The 19,589-nt window shown below is 43.5% G+C and overlaps 1 protein-coding gene across 4 annotated transcripts; it reads right to left on the bottom strand.

Moving 5' to 3' along the window:
* Positions 1-474: 474 nt before the first annotated feature.
* Positions 475-18,159, bottom strand: LOC115193664 (TBC1 domain family member 12). 4 transcript variants are annotated; one of them, XM_029752536.1, is made up of 14 exons: positions 16,412-16,539; positions 14,094-14,271; positions 13,753-13,885; positions 11,608-11,729; positions 11,268-11,350; positions 7,399-7,516; positions 6,730-6,836; positions 6,396-6,476; positions 6,138-6,232; positions 4,248-4,319; positions 3,934-4,062; positions 3,453-3,562; positions 3,016-3,274; positions 475-2,212 (listed from the first exon to the last, which is right to left on the bottom strand). In XM_029752536.1, exons 1-14 carry the CDS (start codon positions 16,509-16,511, stop codon positions 2,144-2,146), a joined length of 1,656 nt encoding a protein of 551 aa, XP_029608396.1. In that variant the 5' UTR covers positions 16,512-16,539; the 3' UTR covers positions 475-2,143. The 4 variants fall into 4 exon arrangements, with proteins under 4 accessions (XP_029608396.1, XP_029608394.1, XP_029608397.1 ...); XM_029752534.1 differs by lacking the exon at positions 14,094-14,271 and having other exon boundaries at positions 16,412-18,158; XM_029752537.1 differs by lacking the exons at positions 14,094-14,271; positions 16,412-16,539 and adding an exon at positions 14,035-14,054.
* Between the last annotated feature and the right edge of the window lie 1,430 nt (positions 18,160-19,589).

The following is a 19,589-nucleotide window of genomic DNA, read 5'->3' as shown; positions in this document are numbered from 1 at the left end:
GCCATAACAAATGGGTTGAATACTTATTGACTCAAGACATTAACTTTTCATTTTTTATTAATTTGAGAAAAACATGATTCCACTTTGACATTATGGGGTATTGTGTGTAGGCCAGTGAACATTTTGTATTGAAAATTCAGGCTGTAACAAAATGTGGATAAAGTCAAGGGGTGTGAATATCTTCTTACTTTTGTCATGCAGGGGATGTTCAGTGACATTGGCCGGCTCTTATGTTATACTCCCCCTGGTGGATGTATCCAACCACTACATAGAATTGCCTTACCTTATACTTGCATGGCCTTTCCATTTCCTTGGCAACAGTAACCAGACAAATACATGAGCATGATTATTAGAAAATGCAATTAACTGTGTTTTGGATTTTTTTCAAATAAATTAGATCAGATAGTGTAGTGTCTTACAAAAAAAAGTGTTTTGCTTAGAAAAAAATAAGTAAAAACAAACCCCACTCAGCAATTCTGTTGCCCAGATATTTATTTACACATTCAACTAGTGGCCATTTACGAAATAGATCTTTTTTACATTACATATACAGTACCAGTAAGGCATATGAAAACTGTACAATTGTAAATTGGACAAAAACAAGCGGAATGATTATTTTACATGAAGCAATGCTACAACTTAAATAGTATGCATACAGACCAAATGTCAATCTTAAAATAAATGAAACATCTTGCAAGAATGTTGTTCTCCTCCACTACTTTCTAAATATTTAATCAAAGCACTGTACTATCACCAACTGTAGATTTAACTCAACATAAAGCAGTTACTCAAACATGTTTCTCCAAAAACACTGCATCATCATGGGGCCCTTGAGATTCATAATGCACTTTTATTTCGAAATGATTCCCCCCCCCCTCTTCAGGGCTTTATTTAAAAGGCCCAGTGCAGCAAAAAACGTGATTTGCCTGTGTTTTATATATGCTTCCACACTACGAGGTTGGAATAATATTGTGATAATGCCCTTTTAGTGTTAGAGCTGTTTGAAAAGACAGCCTGAAATGTCAACCTGTTTTGGTGGCATGGAGTTTTGGCCTGCCTGGTGACATCACCAGGCAGTACATTTGTTAATACACCAATAAGAAAGAAAGTTCCAAATCCCTCTGCCAATAACATCTACTATTCCGTTTTCCCCTCATTCAGACCACTCCCAGACACTGCGATCAAAATTCTTCCTTGAGAAATTGCTCTTTGTTAAGAAGCTATTTGTTTGTTTTCAATTAAAATAGTCAAAAAGAATCACATTAAGGTACTTAATTGTTACCCAGAAATGATTTGATATTGAGATAAAAATGGCTGCATTGGACCTTTAAACTAACATAAGAGCACTCGGATTCAATAGTTTTCCAAAAGATTTCACCAAGTCGCTCTTTGATTTACCGTTGGTATTTCCTATTCCAGAATCACTGTATGCCAAGGGTCCTGTTGAATTAGTAAACACGAGGAAAATACTGTATGTGTATATCATACATTAATACATACAAATATAGGTACATATGTTTAAGTTCATATTTACAAACACTTAGTCGTGGAGAAATTTGGTATAACCTAAAAACAAAGAGACAAGTACATTTAACAGCTTTACAATCTGAAGGTATAACATATTTCTGACCAGACTGTATGGGTGAGTCAGTGGTTTCATGGTCCACCTAAGGCCTGTTTATAATGCTGTTATTATGTGAGTGTGTGTATGTGGAGATATATGTAGGGATGAAAATGGACATATAATTAATGTGTGTAGTGTATGCAAACCAATGGAGTGTTGATAGGAGTTCTGGGAACTCCTTATAGCCACTTGCCGTATGCGCAATAACAACGACAGAACTCTCCCGGCCTAAAGTATTTTCTACCAGATTTCATCATTCATAGTTGCTAATGCTTCTCTGATGCACCAACATTCATTTCAGTCACACTTCTGATGCCATTTTTGTGTGTGTGTGTGTGTGTGTGGGGAGAGATATGTAGGGATGTGTTGCCACCTCCCAGTATTACATCCATTTGGTGTCCATTTCATAACCAAGCAAAGCATTCCTGTTGCCTTAGCAACAGTCCCCAGAAGAAATCCAAGTGCGTGTGTTACAGATTCAGAAACACATTGGGTAGTGGGGTTCGTGTGTCTAAACCGTTAGCTTCTTGGAGCCGGACTGTGGTTGGCTATTTCCTTACTGCCATCCTTCATCAATGCAGAGAAGACCTAATGGAAATATGTACATGTAAAATTAAATACATAGAGTAGTTCTACATATCCAACAGAAGGTACTGTTGATACAAAAACAAAGCAAAAAACATACAAGCTTCCCTCTCCTCATCCGTTTTCCTCCAAAACCACTAATATTTAAAGACTTTAAGAGAAGAAGCAACATGGTAACAACTACCCAGGAGTCCTCTCCCCTATAGAGTGCGCCAGCTTGTAGTCCTAAAAAATGGAAATGAGGGCTTTTGGGATAAATGCCGAAAATAAGGTTTGAAGTTAACACAAGCTTAGATCTTCTTCTACGTTTTGTTGTGAGATAATATCAGTCAGTTAACATGACCTTTATGAATTATGATGCCTTTATGTGCTTGTTTTCATTACATCAACACAAAAATTCACAAAACGTGATGTAGCTGATGACGATTATATCTAGAACCAAAACGTAGAAGATCTAAACCAGTGTTCACCAGATTTTTTTTTGCAGTTTATCCAAAAAACCCATTCATTTTCCCATAGACTTTGGCCAACAAGCCATTGAGGAGTTTGCCTCTGTTAGTGCCTACAGTAAGACGCCATTATTATTGCTCTCTATCGGTTGTCATGAAGGGAAGATGAAGGGAAAAGGAAGCCTTTGGAGAGCACTGACACCACCCCATCGTAGCACTGATAAAACCCATCCACAGCAGGCCCCACTTTATAAAAGTCATTAAATAGATGCCCACTTTTCAAATATTGAATTGGAATTCCAGTTTACTTCTGCTCCACAGGTCAGAGTATAGAATCAGACAGTGGGTCTAACTGACCTGGCCCCACTTGCGGTTGCTGCTGAGCATCTGTGTGGCAGTGATGCAGCTGAACAGGTTGTCAGCGGCCATGTCATCAGGCAGGCGGGTGAGGAACTGGGCCATATGGATGAAGTCCATCTGCAGTAGGACCTCCTGGTAAAGGCGCAGGATGCCCAGGCCTGTCCGGAACAGACACTCCTCCCCGTCCCGACAGAACACATCCCACACGCGACACGCCACGTCCAATGGCAACGACTTACTGTACAGGGTGAAGATCCTGCAGGAATGGACCGACACACACAGAGGTCAACAACGGTTTATTGGCGAGGTGAAGCGAAGCACATGCAAAGGTCACTTTATAAACTGACAATGAATAGAAATGGACAAAGTCTCGAACCATTTTACTTTAGTTCAATGAGGGCAAGCACTGAAGTTTCATGTTGTCCTGCACTCACCAGTCTATGAGATAAAGGTCAGGGGTGAGGTTGTTGATCTGAAAGTGATTGAACAGCCGTGGGAGGTTCTCTTCAAAGAACACCTCGAAAGCAGCGAAGTATTTCAACATCTGAAAACAAGAGGAAAAAAAGGTTTACACCATGGAAATAACAATTATTTCTTCAGCATTATAAACTGGCTGTTTCGAGCTCTGAATGCCGATTGGCTGACAGCCGTGGTATATCAGACCGTATACCAAGGGTAAGACAAAACATTTACTTGAACTGCTCTAATTACGTTGGTTAACAGTTTATAATAGCAATAAGGCACCTCGGGGTTTGTGATATATGGCCAATATACCACAACTAAGGACTGTCCAGGCACTCCACATTGCTTTGAGCGAAAGAACAGCCCTTAGCCGTGGTATATTGGCCATATACCACACCTCCTCAGGCCTTATTGCTTAATTCTCGCAAGACAAAGTTGTGTGTGTGTCAGTACCAGGTCGTGGTCCACTCTGAAAAAGGCCATCTGACAGGGCTTGTTGAGTAGGTTGGCGAAGGCGATGAAGGCTTCAGCTTCCTCCAGATTCAGGATTAGCACTGCAGCGATGAAGGACATCCCCTGGACCTGGAAAACACAAGGAACACGTCTTAGATCAATTCATTTTTCACTAAAATAAACAGTTCCATTAAGAACAGAATCCAATTTAATTGCAGACGTAGGGAGAAATCAGTTCACGGGACAAACATTTAGTCAACGTGGATTGAGAGAAAACACAATTATCTAGGATAAATGAAGTGTTTGCTACTTACATAGCCCACGTCTGGTCTATAACACGTGTATGCCCCCAGAACACTGCGCAAGAGGTCATGATAGGGCCCACCCTATAGGGAGAGTATGAGTCAAATTAATGTCTTAACTTTTTACTTGAGGTTTATATTGCTTTTGCATATGTACCAAGATGTTCAAATAAACCGAACACTGACCAAACAACAGTGGCACATTCAAAGTCAACACCAGCAGATCAATGAGAAGAATACATTAAAGAACAAAAGCTTCCACACACCACAACACCAGGATAATAACAGCCGTGGACAGTATGAGGGTTCTGTTTCTATAGTAACAACCACAGAGATATCAAGCCTCTGAGATCAGGTACTGTATTGGTGATGACAGGAGAGACCTACAGTACCAGTAAAAGGTTTGGACACACCTACTCAATCAAGGGCTTTTCTTTATTTTTTTTACTATTTTCTACATTGTAGAATAATAGTGAAGACATCAAAACTATGAAATAAAACACATGGAATCATGTAGTAACCAAAAAAAAAGTGTTAGTTAAATAAAAATATATTCTAGATTCTTTAAAGTAGCCACCCTTTGCCTTGACAGCTTTGCACACTCTTGGTATTCTCTCAACCAGCTTCATGAGGTAGGCACCTGGAATGCATTTCAATTAACAGGTGTGCCTTGTAAAAAGTGAATTTGTAGAATATCTTTCCTTCTTAATGCGTTGGAGCCAAACAGTTGTGTTGTGACAAGGTAGGTGTGGTATACAGAAGATAGCCCTATTTGGTAAAAGACCAAGTCCATATTATGACAAGAACAGCTCAAATAAGCAAAGAGAAACAACAGTCCATCATTACTTAAATACATGAAGGTCAGTCAATACGGAACATTTCATGAACTTTGAAAGTTTCTTCAAGTGCAGTCGCAAAAACCATCAAGCGCTATGATGAAACTGGCTCTCATGAGGACCGCCACAGGAAAGGAAGACCCAGAGTTACCTCTGCTGCAGAGGATAAGTTCATTAGAGAGTTACCAGCCTCAGAAATGACAGCCCAAATAAATTCATCACAGAGTTCAAGTAACAGACATCAACATCAACTGTTCAGAGGAGACTGCATGAAATCAGGCCTTCATGGTCAAATTGCTGCAAAGAAACCACTACTAAAGGACACCAATGAAAAGAAGACTTGCTTGGGCTAAGAAACACAAGCAATACCGGTGTCCTTTAGTCTGATCAGTCCAAATTTGAGATTTTTGGTTCCATCTCCACATGTATGGTTCCCACCATGAAGCATGGAGGAGGTGGTGTGATGGTGCTTTGCTGGTGACACCGTCTGTGATTTATTTAGAAATCAAGGCACACTTAACTAGCATGGCTACCACAGCATTATGCAGCGATATGCCATCCCATCTGGTTTGCGCTTAATGGGACGATCATTTGTTTATCAACAGGACAATGACCCAACACACCTCCAGGCTGTGTAAGGGCTATTTGACCAAGAAGGAGAGTCATGGAGTGCTGCATCAGATGACCTGTCCTCCACAATCACCCGACCTCAACCAAATTGAGATGGTTTGGGATGAGTTGAACCGCAGAGTGAAGGAAAAGCAGCCAACAAGTGCTCGGCATATGAGGGAACTCCTTCAAGACTGTTGGAAAAGCATTACAGGTGAAGCTGGTTGAGAGAATGCCAAGAGTGTGCAAAGCTGTCATCAAGGCAAAGGGTGGCTACTTTGAAGAATCTCAAATATAAAATATATTTTTGATTTGTTTAACACTTTTTTGGTTACTACATGATTCCATATGTGTTATTTCATAGTTTTAATGTCCTCACTATTATTCTACAATGTAGAAAATTGTAAAAATAAAGAAACTCTTGAATTAGTAGGTGTGTCTAAACTTTTGACTGTACCTTCTGAAAAATAAAGAGAGAGGGGAAGGTCCTGGAGATGTCCAGCTTTATCAGGTCCAGACTTGACTCTCTGTCTGTCTGCAATGATCCAGAGTCTGTTTTGGAGAAAAACAATTACAAATGGACTTTTTCATGCAAACATACAATTAGCTTTTTTATAATGATCAATAAACAAAGCACAAAATGTGTTTCTAACTTATTTTAAATAATGATGGGGCTAATTCTTGCTCTGGGTCTTTGTGTTGCCATGGTACCTACCCTCTATCTCATTTTCAGAGCTGGTCTCACTGAAGCTCTTCCACCTCTCCTTGGCCCGAGACAGAAATATCTCAAACAACTCTACAGTATCAGACACAATCAACAATACTGTGGTTAATTATCGCTTCATTATAGTTTATCCAGATTATATACGGCTACTGGTCGTTCAACAGACTATGTGGGCGGTAGGATGGCTGTCATTATCACAGTAGGCAACTGCTTAGATTGTATACATTAAAAGCTGCTGTAACAGTGAATATTAGCAGACCGGCTGTGAGAACGGAGAGGGGGGGGGGTTGGATAGACAGCGTTAAGTAGAGTGTTGTGTTTTTACCGGGGGTGATGTTGAGCTCGTTGCCGATGGCCAGGCTCCAGACTCGTCCTCGGACGCTGGGAGGAAGGCCCTGCCACCAGAGCTCTCTGACTCGACGCGTGTTACGCCTGCCAGGGGACACAACAACACACGTCTATCATTCCAGAGGAACTTTAACAGTGTTAAAACTATGGTAAAGTACCTGAATAGTCTATATATGTCAGTGGAGGCTGTCGAGGACGGCTTATAATAATGGCTGGAATGGAGAGCACGGAATGTTTTCAAACACATGGAAGCCACGTGTTTGATACCATTCCATTTATTCTGTTCCATTACTGTGAGCTGTCCTCCCCTCAGCAGCCTCCACTGTTCTATGTACATTTGACACCACAACCTATTTCAGCCTCTGGTAGTCATTTGTTTCAAATGAAAATAATGTTCAGGAGGATTATTTGTGACAAAGCAAGAGGTCTGCTGTAGCTCAGTTGGTAGAGGCTGGCACTTTCAATGCCAGGATGGTGTGTTCGATTCCCAGGACCACCCATATGTAAAATGTACGCACGCATTAATAAGTTGCTTTGTATAAAAGGTGTCAGCTAAATGGCATATATTATATAGTATCAAGTGTTTGTGCTGGATGATAAAATGCATTAAAACGGTACTGATCCCCTCAGTGTAGGGAATACTGACATGCAGTCCCAGTTGGGCAGGACGTCATTGTTCCAGATGACCATGGCGTTGGCGATGCTGTCCTCCTGTTTAAACCTCTCCTTCATCTGACGCCTCTTCTTCTGGGCCTCCTTCAGCTCTGACAGGGCAAAGAGAGAGAATGGGTTAAGCGTGTGTTAAAGTTCATTTTTCAACTTTATTGTCCCAATTGGTTTGGCAGCAAAGGAGCATAAAAACAACATTGAACATACAGTTGAAGTCAGAAGTTCACATACATCTTAGCCAAATACATTTAAACTCAGTTTCTCACAATTCCTGATATTTAATCCTAGTAAAAATGCCCTGTCTTAGGTCAGTTAGGATCACCACTTCATTTTAAGAATGTGAAATGTCAGAATAATAGTAGAGAGAATTATTTATTTCAGCTTTAATTTATTTAAATCACATTCCCAGTGGGTCAGAAGTTTACATACCCTCAATTAGTATTAGGTAGCACTGCCTTTAAATTGTTTAACTTGGGTCAAACGTTTCAAGTAGCCTTTCACAAGCTTCCCATAAGTTGGGTGAATTTTGGTCCATTCCTCCTGACAGAGCTGGTGTAACTGAGTCAGGTTTGTAAGCCTCCTTGCTCACACATGCTTTTTCAGATCTGCCCACACATTTTCTATAGGATTGAGGTCAGGGCTTTGAGATGGCCACTCTAATATCTTGACTTTGTCGTCCTTAAGCCATTTTGCAGCAACTTTGGAAGTATGCTTGGGGTCATCGTCCATTTGGAAGACCCATTTGCAACCAAGCTTTAACTTCCTGACTTCCTGTCTTGAGATGTTGCCTCAATATATCCACATAACTTTCCTCCCTCATGATGCCATCTATTTTGTGAAGTGCACCAGTCCCTCCTGCAGCAAAGCACCCCCACAACATGATGCCACCCCCGTGCTTCACGGTTGGGATGGTGTTCTTTGGCTTGCAAGTCTCCCCCTTTTTCCTCCAAACATAACGACGGTCATTATGGCCAAACTGTTCCATTGTTGTTTCATCAGACCAGAGGACATTTCTCCAAAAAATACAATCTTTGTCCCCATGTGCAGTTGCAAACCGTAGTCTGGCTTTTTTATGGCGGTTTTGGAGCAGTGGCTTCTTCCTTGCTGAGCGGCCTTTCAGGTCATGTCGATATAGGACTTGTTTTACTGATGATATAGATACTTTTGTACCTGTTTCCTCCAGCATCTTCAAAAAGGTCCTTTGCTGTTGTTCTGGGATTGATTTTCACTTTTCGCACCAAAGTACATTCATCTCTAGGAGACAGAACGCGTCTCCTTCCTGAGCGGTATGACGGCTGCGTGGTCCCATGGTGTTTATACTTGCGTACTATTGTTTGTACAGATGAACGTGGTACCTTCAGGCATTTGGAAATTGCTCCCAAGGATGAACCAGACTTGTGGAGGTCTACAATTTTTTTCTGAGGTCTTGGCTGATTTCTTTAGATTTTCCAATGATGTTAAGCAAAGAGGCACTGAGTTTGAAGGTAGGCCTTGAAATACATCCACAGGTACACCTCCAATTGACTCAAATGATGTCAATTAGCCTATCAGAAGCTTCTAAAGCCATGACATCATTTTCTGGAATTTTCCAAGCTGTTTAAAGTCACAGTCAACTTAGTGTATGTAAACTTCTGACCCACTGGAATTGTGATACAGTGAATTTTAATTGAAATTATCTGTCTGTAAACAATAGTTAGGAAAATGACTTGTGTCATGCACAAAGTAGATGTCCTAACCGACTTACCAAAACTATAGTTTGTTAACAAGACATTTGTGGAGTGGTAGAAAAACAAGTTTTAATGACTCCAACCTAAATGTATGTAGACTTTGACTTCAACTGTAAAATTCACATGGCTCACAATGACCTAGTTATAGTGAATACAATGAGCTAGCTAGTACTTTAAGTCTTAGGGCAGACAGCTATCAATACACATGTACAGTAGGCCTACTAGTGACCGACATTAGCAACAGCACAAAAGTATGACAAGCCAAAGTTGCTTAATAACTAAAGTGCTCTTTGCATTCTTAGATCATCCGGTCAACAATGTGCTGACAAAAACAAAAAACATCAGCAACATATTACCACCGTCATACTCGTCCTCATCCCTAGCCTACCGCAGTCTCTTCCCAGTATTTAAAAAGGCAATGGCCATAGGGGTGAAGGAGTGCTTGTACCTGTTAGTCTTAACAGTGGGGCTCTAAACTGGGAGCCAGAGAGTAGGACCTGGGGCCAGTTGCATAAAACTTAAGTTAACGTCCCCCTTATCCCTTAAAGTTTCCTTAACTGTAAGTCAGTTGCACTAAACCTTTTAAGGGGAATTTTCCCCTTAAATTAAGTGAAACAGTTAAGGGTGCCCATGAGGTCCCTTAACTGCTTCATTCAGTATGGATATCAATGTAAACAGCATTTGTGGAGGTGAATGTTGCTTTCATCTGCCCTGGTTACAAAATGAAAACGTCCACCAGCTAGCTAGCTACTTAGCTAAACAATGGAAAGTACGCAATCCATGGCTACAACGCGTGTTATTATCTTCTGTATCAATTGGTTTCGCCTGTCTTAAAATGCAGAAGCTCTATTTTATTGCAAAATAAATGTGATCTCTTCAATGAGACCTTCAGTCAGTGAATCAGGTCACCTCCATAGTAACCAGTGACTCTTTCTGCTGTACATTCCCTCAAAGTACCATAAAACCTTTAGGTTATGCCCTTATCTAAGGAAATGTTTGAGCGGCTCTTCGCAACACCCTTAAAAATTCCCTTAGGTAAGGGAACATAATTCCTTAAGGATAACCCTTAATCTGCATTGCTTGCTGTTTGGGGTTTTAGGCTGGGTTTCTGTATAAGCACTTTTATTTTTTTAAACTAGGCAAGTGAGTTAAGAACAAATTCTTATTTACAATGACGGCTTACCCCGGCCAAACCCGGACGACGCTGGGCCAATTGTGCGCCGCCCTATGGGACTCCCAATTACGGCCGGATGTGATTCAGCCCGGATTTGAACCAAGGACTGTAGTGACACCTCTTTCACTGAGATGCAGTGCCTTAGACCGCTGCGCCACTCGGAAGCAGAGATGTAAAAAGGGCTTTAAGTACATTTGATTGGATGTTTTATGCAACTGGGTCCTGGACTTCATGGTATACGGGAGGTGGGCACAGTCAGACAGGATGGATTCGGTCTTCCTCACCACTTGTCTGTTGTGCAGATCAGACAGACTCCTCTGCTGGATCAGACAGACTCCCGTCATCTTACTGCCCACTTTCACTACTCTAGGTAGATATTTTTTGCTTTTACACCAAGGTTGCCGTACCAGCAAAATCATAGAAAATGTTAATACAGACTATGTATGACTTATAAAACAGTCATCAAGGTCCTGTCGACCGGGAACTTTCCCAGTTTCCAGAGACAGAAAATGCACTGCTGGCCTTTCATACACGTCAGTGTTACACTCAAAGTTCAATGTATCATCAATCATTTTGCCAAGATACTTGTAGTTGTCTATAGTGTTTACTACCTGGCCCTTAGTGTTCTGAAATCAATACACATACTAAACCTTTGGCTGTCACATTCAGTTGTAAGAATGCACTGTCACACCAATGCACTAAATCATCAACAACAGGGCTGTGGGCAGTTTCATTGGCACGAAGGAGACGGACTATTACAGTCATTCTCAAACTTCAAGATCGGTTCTCTAACTGGCTATGACAATCAACAATCAACAGTGTACAGGATATAGAGGAGCGGTGAGAGGACACACCCCTTTGGGTGTTGTTGATGACAGCTCCCTGACAGGCACACAGTCCCCCTCTGGGTGTGTGTAGACAGTTAAAACTGTGGTTAGCACATACCTCTCCTCCTGGCTCCTGCCACCATCTCGTCATACTCTTGTTTGTGACGCATGGCCTCCTCAACAGACTTGGCAGGAAGGTTCCTGAACAGAGGGGACGAGATAGATGCCTTCAGAGAGAGGCGTGTGGTTTGGGCATACACACTGGCCATACAGAGTATCAGGAATTACATGTGCATGGTGTTGAGATAAGGAAAACAGGCCATCCCCCTGTATGAGGGCTCTGCTCTACACACACACACACACACACACACACACACACACACACACACACACACACGGGATGTGTACCGAGGGAGCAGCCAACCGGAGGATATATATATATTTTTTTAAACACTCACGGTGGCCTGTCCTCTAGTATCAGAGCTGTGGTAGACAACGGCTCAAACTCCAGGTTCTTCCGCCGCGCTGCAGAGAGCTGGACCTGGGGGCCTGGAGCTGGTCCAACCTTCACCTGGTACTCCTTTACATAGAAACACAGGAAACAAGGGGACAAAAACATGTTTACAATGAGGTTTAAAACCCACGTGTAGGCTGTTCTTCACTGTGGTCTACAATCAAATCAAATAGCCCCATGCTTCATAAACAGGTGTTGACTAACAGTGGAAGGCTTACTTACGGACCCTTACCAAAAACGCAGAGAAAAAAATGAAATAATAAATAAATATTAATAACACGAGGAATGAGTAAGAACTTGGCTAAATACACAGGGTAGCAGTACTGAGTCCTATGTGCAGGGGTACGTGGTAATTGAGGTATATGTACATATAGGTAGTGATAAAGTGACTAGGCAACAGGATAGATAATAAACTGTAACAGCAACGTGTGATGAGTCAAAAGAGTTATTGCAAAAAGGATCAATGCAGACAGTTAAATAGTTAACCAATAGCTACCCGGACTAACTATTTAGCAGTCTTATGGATTGGGGGTAGAATCTGTCCAGAGTCCTGTTGGTTTTAGACTTGGTGCATTGGTACAGCTTGCCGTGCAGTTGCAGAGAACAGTCTATGACTCCCTTTATGTGTGGCTGGACCAGTTATTGTACATAACACACCAGTGTTCATCCATCAACTATGGCCCATCTTTGCTCCTGTAGAAGGCAGCCTAATGGCTATGGGAGGCAGGGCTGTCAGGGCTAGGGACATTCTGTAGGCTTAATAGTGTCTACTTTGTCCTATGCCTTTTCTGCCGTGTGTGTGTGTGTGATAAAAAACCTCATTCATAGACCCGGGTTAACCACAGGACAACAGATCCTTTATGGGGTTAGTCCGGATGAGACATAGTTATCATTCATCACCCCCACCACGATGGAGTTGGTTCACCAATGCGTGACGTTCTCCCTATCCCACAGTTAGTGTAGTCATGGATAATGCTTCTATGGTCATGTACTTCTGCCTACCTGCTTCACATCTGGTGGTCTGATGGGTGAAACATATTTTCTATAGTTCCATGCAAGATGGTGAATAATATGCGATTTCGAAAAAAGGCTTCCCATAGCCCTTGATTAAAGAGAATGTGATTAGGTGTCGATTCAGGCTCAACTGTCTGGATTATGATCCTGATGAAACAAAAACAAGATTTTTTGTCAGTATATTGTAGTTTACTACTTTGTTGTGGAATGGGAATAATCTAAGTGTAACATCCTACTGCTTGCCTTCATCATTATTCATTGAGCTTCAGTCTCAGTTGACCGCTGCTGTAAACAAGTGCCCAGTGTGTGTCTGTCTCAATCTCATTTAGAGCAGCTCAGAGTCCCACCTGACGTGAGCATGGTAGGAATGCTAACCCACTCAGCGCAGTGCCGGGGTGCACATCCTCCGTAACAGTCAGAGGAAGAGGGCCAGTGCGGAGTGGGGGGGGGTGAGCTGTCAGAGACACCGCCACACACCATGCAGAAGTGGGGTTGGGGGGGGGGCAGAGTAGCCAGCTGGGGCCTCAGCTGCAGACTGCAACAGCAGAGCAGAGAGACAGCTACACACCGTCCCCCACCACCACCAGTGGTTTAACCAAGAACACCCCCCGCCCTTCCATCCAGACACCCACTCCTGTCCCTTTGCCTCAATTCCCACCTGTTGCAGACATACACACCACCACCAGAAGGAGCAGCATTACAACAGAGACATTAAATGGACATTTCCATCCCATTAGTTTGAGTTGGCAGTTCCTACAATGTTAGAGTTCCAGAGTTTGGATACCAGATCATTTATATGACACTAGACCAACACAAATATATCTTGATCTTCATTCATTTTTATGGGTAGAACTCAAACAGGTTGTGGTTGAGTCCGTCGGGTTGTGGTTGAGTCCGTCGGGTTGTGGTTGAGTCCGTCGGGTAGTGGTTGAGTCCGTCGGGTAGTGGTTGAGTCCGTCGGGTAGTGGTTGAGTCCGTCGGGTAGTGGTTGAGTCCGTCGGGTAGTGGTTGAGTCCGTCGGGTAGTGGTTGAGTCCGTCGGGTTGTGGTTGAGTCCGATAGCGAGTGATACTAACCTGCTGGATGGTGAAGGAGTCTTTAGGATCTTTAGTAGTGTTCTCCCTCAGGGGAACCTTTCCAAACAACCTCCACCCAGGAGCATTCTGGGAAGGTGGCTTTGGCTCTTTGGGCTTCCTAGAAAACAGGTTCCTGGAGGAGAGAGTGACAAATATTTAAAAGAAGAGAGAGACAGAAATCTGGAAGGAAAATGTACATGGTGAAAGAGGGTGGTACAAATCTCAGGCAAGTAGAGGATGGAAAGAAAGGTGTTGAGCAATGAAAATATAACATGTACACACATGCTCGCACAAACACACAGTCCCCTGAGGTTTCCAGGCTTTTATCCTGCCCTGTGTACCGTAGGTATGTGAAGAGTTGGGTTGGGCCATCAGCGAAGCTGCAGTGATATGAGAGAGTTTCTGGCTGTCTGCTGGGTGGAGTGAGTGTGTGGTACAGTGGGGGCCAGGTCGGCCATGTTTGTTCTTCCCTCGTTGTGAAGGAATTCTGAAAGGCACCCTCCCCAAGGTCTTGTGTTGCTACGGATGGTTGGATACAGTACATCAGTGACAACTCTTATACAAAAGTGATCAAGGACACTGTCCATCATCTAGCATCCCCAAACACCTGAAGATTATCATCATCATCATCATCCCAACCATGCCATCATAATCACCTCAGTGGAATCAAACATAAGAATCCGGCACCACAAACAAGTATTTCCTCTAATGTTGTGCACACAGGCAGTGGGACACAGTGAGCCGTAGATCACGTGTCATTCATTTCAAAGTGATCAACAGTGTGGTACAAAAAAGTTCATTCCATCTGCAAACACAGATTTTGGTTGGATGATGACGTTGACAACCGCTGAGTGCTCGTTGCTAGCTCAGCGTAGTACTAGGTGTTAGCCTATGCCTCCTCATAATGACTAAATGGCAACCTTGACTGTCAAGGAGTGCACGGAACACAGTACCAGCAACACCACAAGTTATGAGAGTGCGCAGTGCTCACAGGAACCTGAGCTCAGTATCGATTGCAGTTAACATAGGATAATTGAACGACGTGCTGTGGCGATGCTTCTTACGCAGCCTGTAAACTAATGGAGGTATAACTTTACCTAGTACTGTAGCTAGCAACCCTGTCCCTGACCCTCACCAAATGACAGGTCCCATGTCTCCGGGCCATGGATAAAACATCTAGGGGCTGTGGGGCTGGGTAGCACAGAGCTCAGCCACAACACTCCTCACAGCACCTGTCACAAGCAGCTCTCTGTCATTAGACAACATCCTCACAGGTTAAGGAGGGGGTTCAGTTTGTTGCGGTCTGGTCTGCATACAGGACGAAGAAACTGCTTTGGAGATTTTAGTTTAGGAGGACTATGCCGTGTGTATAATAAGCTTTAATGGAGAACTGCTACAAAGGCCTATCCTATATAGCTAGGCCTAGCAGTGACAACTTTCTAGAATAAGAGTGTCTCCACGGCATTGCAAGCAACTCAAAATCAATACTCTGAAATTGAATTGATTCAGCTCCAATCGTACAGTACTTTTATAGGGGTGAGAGTGGGGTAGGCGGGGGGGTAGCAGAGAGATCGAGACAGATAGAAAACATTTTCTCTGCAGTCTCATTGCTTGTTGTAGTATGAAATCCAGGCAATAAAAAGGTAGAACACTGCAATTCTCTCCAACATTACCCTGGGCTGCAGGAGAAACTGGAGGCCTGCAGATCTCATTAAGTCAACACAGGGAGGGAATAGTGTTACAGGTAGACGTTGTGTTGTACAGGATGTCTTATCCAGCTGTCAGGCTTCAGATTCTATTTATCCTAGCTGATATTAAAATGCTTCCTGAGTTTAAAGTCTCTTTGCTGTTCAAGCATTTTTGCTTTAATGGAACAAAACAATAAACCAGCTGCCTTGTGCTTCATCAACCTGTTCATCTGTAGAAGTTGGATGATATGGGTTCATTTCATTCACAAGCTACACATCCGCCCTCCTGGCAAACCCACATTAGCAGGATGATGATCATGAGGAGTTGTGATCGTTTTCTCCAGTCTGCTGCCTTGCACTGTAACGAACATGAAGACGCACCAGATAAACAATGACATTGACCAGGCCTGCGGGTGCTAGATGCATTCAGTAATTATGCCTGGGCCTAGGGTTGCAAAATTCCATTAACTTTCAAAAAATGTTTTTTCCAGAAATACAGGATTTCCTGCTCATCACCTCATAATTCCAGGAATTCTCATCCCAGGATTTCTGGAAAACCGGTTATTTAGGGAAAGTTACCAGAATTTTGCAACCCTACAGTATGGGCAGAGTCACTACAAAACATGGTCATTATGGATAACCAGCTGCTGGAATAGGGTAGTTGGCTGCTTGTAGGGTGGCCCATCAGTCTCATTAACTATAAATGGTACTGTGGATGCCATCGGAAGTCTAACCCTAAGGAGATAGGCCTCACTGAACTATTGCTTAGTCTACCATATCCTTTACTACCACAATAACTGACTAATATCCATTACTACTCTCAACACATGCTCACTATGGTAATTCAACATAGAGCATTCACAAATAAGATGTTTACCAACACGTGTATGTGTGGGTTTGTTGTAGTGGTGGTGAGGGAGTGTGTGTGTGTGTGTGTGCAAGTGCAGTGATGGTTACGCTTTTCATATTACCTGGTGAAAAAATCAGAGATTCCAAACTTCTTAGAAGAGGACAGAGCTGTCGACCCGTCGAGGAGTTTCTCTGGGGCACTTTGACGACGACCGATATCATAAGTGTTTCTAGAGCCGTCGGCACCACCCTCATCTCCAAATAACATATCCCCATCCTCCGGACTGAGAGGGGTGGCATCACAGCTCAGAGAGACTGTGATGTTTGGGTTAGTCCTGAGGCTGAGAGGCCTAGCTGGGAGACTGCACTCACTCAAATCCTCTCTCATGCTGGGTTCTGTGTTTGGACTGTTGCTGGTGTTTTCAGAAAGTGTTGACGGCGAGGGAGACGGGAGTTTGGCACTCGATTCTGAAGGGACACCCTCAGAGTCCGGAACACTACTCGCTGCGTCGGGGGGCTTGGCAGCCGCTGGGGGAGCTCCCTCTGGGCTGCCATGCCTCAACCCCCCGCTGTTTCTCTCACATAATGCAGGTGATGACTGGATGTTTTGGCGCTGCAGATTAGAAGTGTGCACCACGACGACATCAAATGGAACATTTGTGGTTCTTTCTGAGGAAACAGCATCAAAATCACATGTAGCTTCAGTGTTTACAGTATGCAGGCCACCATTTGCTACATTTACTTCCATGACAGAGCAGTCAAGTCCTTGGCATAGCAGTCGGTTGCATGTGTCCATCTGGCTACAATAATCAGTATCCACATCTGTAGACCAATCATCATTTGATAAATAGCAATCCATATCCCCGTTGGCCATCTTCATGTCCAAATCAACAGTGTCTGTGAAAGTGGAATTCTGTTGATGGTTGTCTGTAGGCCTACATGACAATGGAGAGAGAGATGGCGGCTGTGGCCCTGGTTCCATATTAGAATCCCCCTCGTTCAGTGTACCCGAGTTGGAATCTTGAGTCTCCCCCTCATAATCCAGTTTTCCCCGCTGTGAAACACGAGCCAGCTGCAGTAACATTCCGTTCCCCTCCTCGTGTCTGTAGGCGCTTGCAGCTGTGTCTGAGCAGGAAAAGGGCCCCCCGCTCCCCCCTCCATCTTCAGACCCGACCATCAGCTGAACCGATGACTCAGTAAATCCATTAAGTCTGTGGTCGTTCGGGTGCGGTGGATCGTTGCACAGGTCTGAAATTACACCGCTTTCATTCATCTGAGTGGGGAGACACTCTGCAACCAAATCCCGCATTATTGTATTCCCAACTCGGACGTTCTGCGATGGTAACACGACACAGTCAACGATTGGATTCTTCCTATTGCTGGCAATATAAACATAACCTTTCCCCGTTTGACCCTCATCCGCCACGCATACTCGGCTTCCGTTGTCGTCCAATGGGCGAGACGTTGCTATTATATTACAGTCGGCATGTGAACCGTAAAATTTACCTGCCTCTTCGTTTTCGTTAACATCGACGGGCAAAACAAGAACCACATCTCCATGTTCTGCTGTTTCCATTTCATGTACCCTCCGCGAAGCTAGTTACAGCTTCGGACACAAAATCCTGCAGCGTCGCCACCTCGGACGTCTGAGCTCCCAGTCTTCGTTGTTCTTTGAGAGCGTGACCATGTTTTGTAGTCTGTCGTTTTTAATCAGGCAGACCCACAAAAACAGCATGCTATTTTGAGGAACGTTTGGTCAAAATAACATTTCAATCGGGCCTGTGCTGTAACAGATTAATGCAATCCCTATGTACCAGTCAGCAGCACTAATACCACAACCAGTAGCCATTTTGAAGTGTTCATGACGTCACGTCTTTCCCAACTCGCTAAACCCAAAAGTCAGATGTCTTGGATACGAAGTGACATCTTCTTTTGAGAAAGCGTAATTGCATCTAGGAATAAACCATAGTCTACATACTCTGTGGAATACATTTGCATGATATTTTTCTGTGATAGCCTATTGATATAGCTAGCCTACCTTTTTCAATAGTTGAACCAAAGACAATAACCCTTTGGTTGAATAGTGGCCATATTTAGGGTGGATTGTATTTTTCTTTTATAGAGGGAAAAGGAAGTTATGTATTTGAGTGTGTGATACCAATTAATCGTCTGAAAGTTGCCCATGTTTGCTATGTCTCTCTCATGCTCAAGTTCTCGATGGAACCGCCAGAGGACGTTGTGACCACGCTTGAAAGACGACTTATACGACCATTGTATTCACAAAGTGCAGTAGGCCTAGGCCATATAAACTCAGCAAAAAAAGAAACGTCCCTTTTTCAGGACCCTATCTTTCAAAGATAATTCGTAAAAATCCAAATAACTTCACAGATCTTCAATGCAACGAGTTTAAACACTGTTTCCCATGCTTGTTCAATGAACCATAAACAATTAATGGACATGCACCTGTGGAATGGTCATTAAGACACTAACAGCTTACAGATGGTAGGCAATTAAGGTCACAGTTATGAAAATGTAGGACACTAAAGAGGCTTTTCTACTGACTCTGAAAAACACCAAAAGAAAGATGCCCAAGGCATCACAATGTAGGCTATGTGTTACAGCACTACTTTTGGTGTCCCCCTCAGGAATTGCTCTTGAGAAAATGTCATGTAATTGTCCCCTCCAAAGTTGATATCAGATTTTCGCCCCTGGCCCAAGGTCCCTGCTCATCTGCGTGAACATGCCTTAGGCATGAGGACTGCAGATGTGGCCAGGGCAATAAATTGCAATATCCGTACTGAGACACCTAGGACATCGCTACAAGGAGGCAGGACAGACAGCTGATCGTCCTCACAGTGGCAGACCACGTGTAACAACACCTGCACAGGATTGGTACATCCGAACATCACACTAGGCTGAGAGAGGCTGGACTGAGGGCTTGTAGGTTGTAAGGCAGGTCCTGTTGTAAGGCAGGTCCTCACCAGACATCACCGGCAACAACGTCGCCTATGGGCACAAACCCACCGTCGCTGGACCAGACAGGACTGGCAAAAAGTGCTCTTCACTGACAAGTCGTGGTTTTGTCTCATGAGGGGTGATGGTCGGATTCGCATTTATCGTCGAAGGAATGAGCCTTACACCGAGGCCTGTACTCTGGAGCGGGATCGATTTGGAGGTGGAGGGTCCGTCATGGTCTGAGGTGATGTGTCACAGCATCATCGGACTGAGCTTGTTGTCATTGCAGGCAATCTCAAGACATCCTCCTCCCTCATGTGGTACCCTTCCTGCAGGCGCATCCTG

The sequence above is a fragment of the Salmo trutta genome, chromosome 5 (genome assembly GCF_901001165.1).
Source record: "Salmo trutta chromosome 5, fSalTru1.1, whole genome shotgun sequence".
In the NCBI taxonomy this organism is placed as follows: domain Eukaryota; kingdom Metazoa; phylum Chordata; class Actinopteri; order Salmoniformes; family Salmonidae; genus Salmo; species Salmo trutta.
Note: the sequence above shows the minus strand (reverse complement) of the source record. Positions and strands in the feature narration are given on the sequence as shown.

Bases quoted from the DNA above. Each gene is read 5' to 3' on its own strand.
- LOC115193664 (XM_029752534.1), bottom strand. From the start codon at position 17,865: ATGGAAACAGCAGAACATGGAGATGTGGTTCTTGTTTTGCCCGTCGAT. The intron at 7,517-11,267 runs GTATGTGCTAAC...TTGCCCTGTCAG, and splicing joins GGCAGGAGCCAGGAGGAGAG to AGCTGAAGGAGGCCCAGAAG. The intron at 3,275-3,452 runs GTGAGTGCAGGA...CCATTCCTGCAG, and splicing joins GACCTTTATCTCATAGACTG to GATCTTCACCCTGTACAGTA.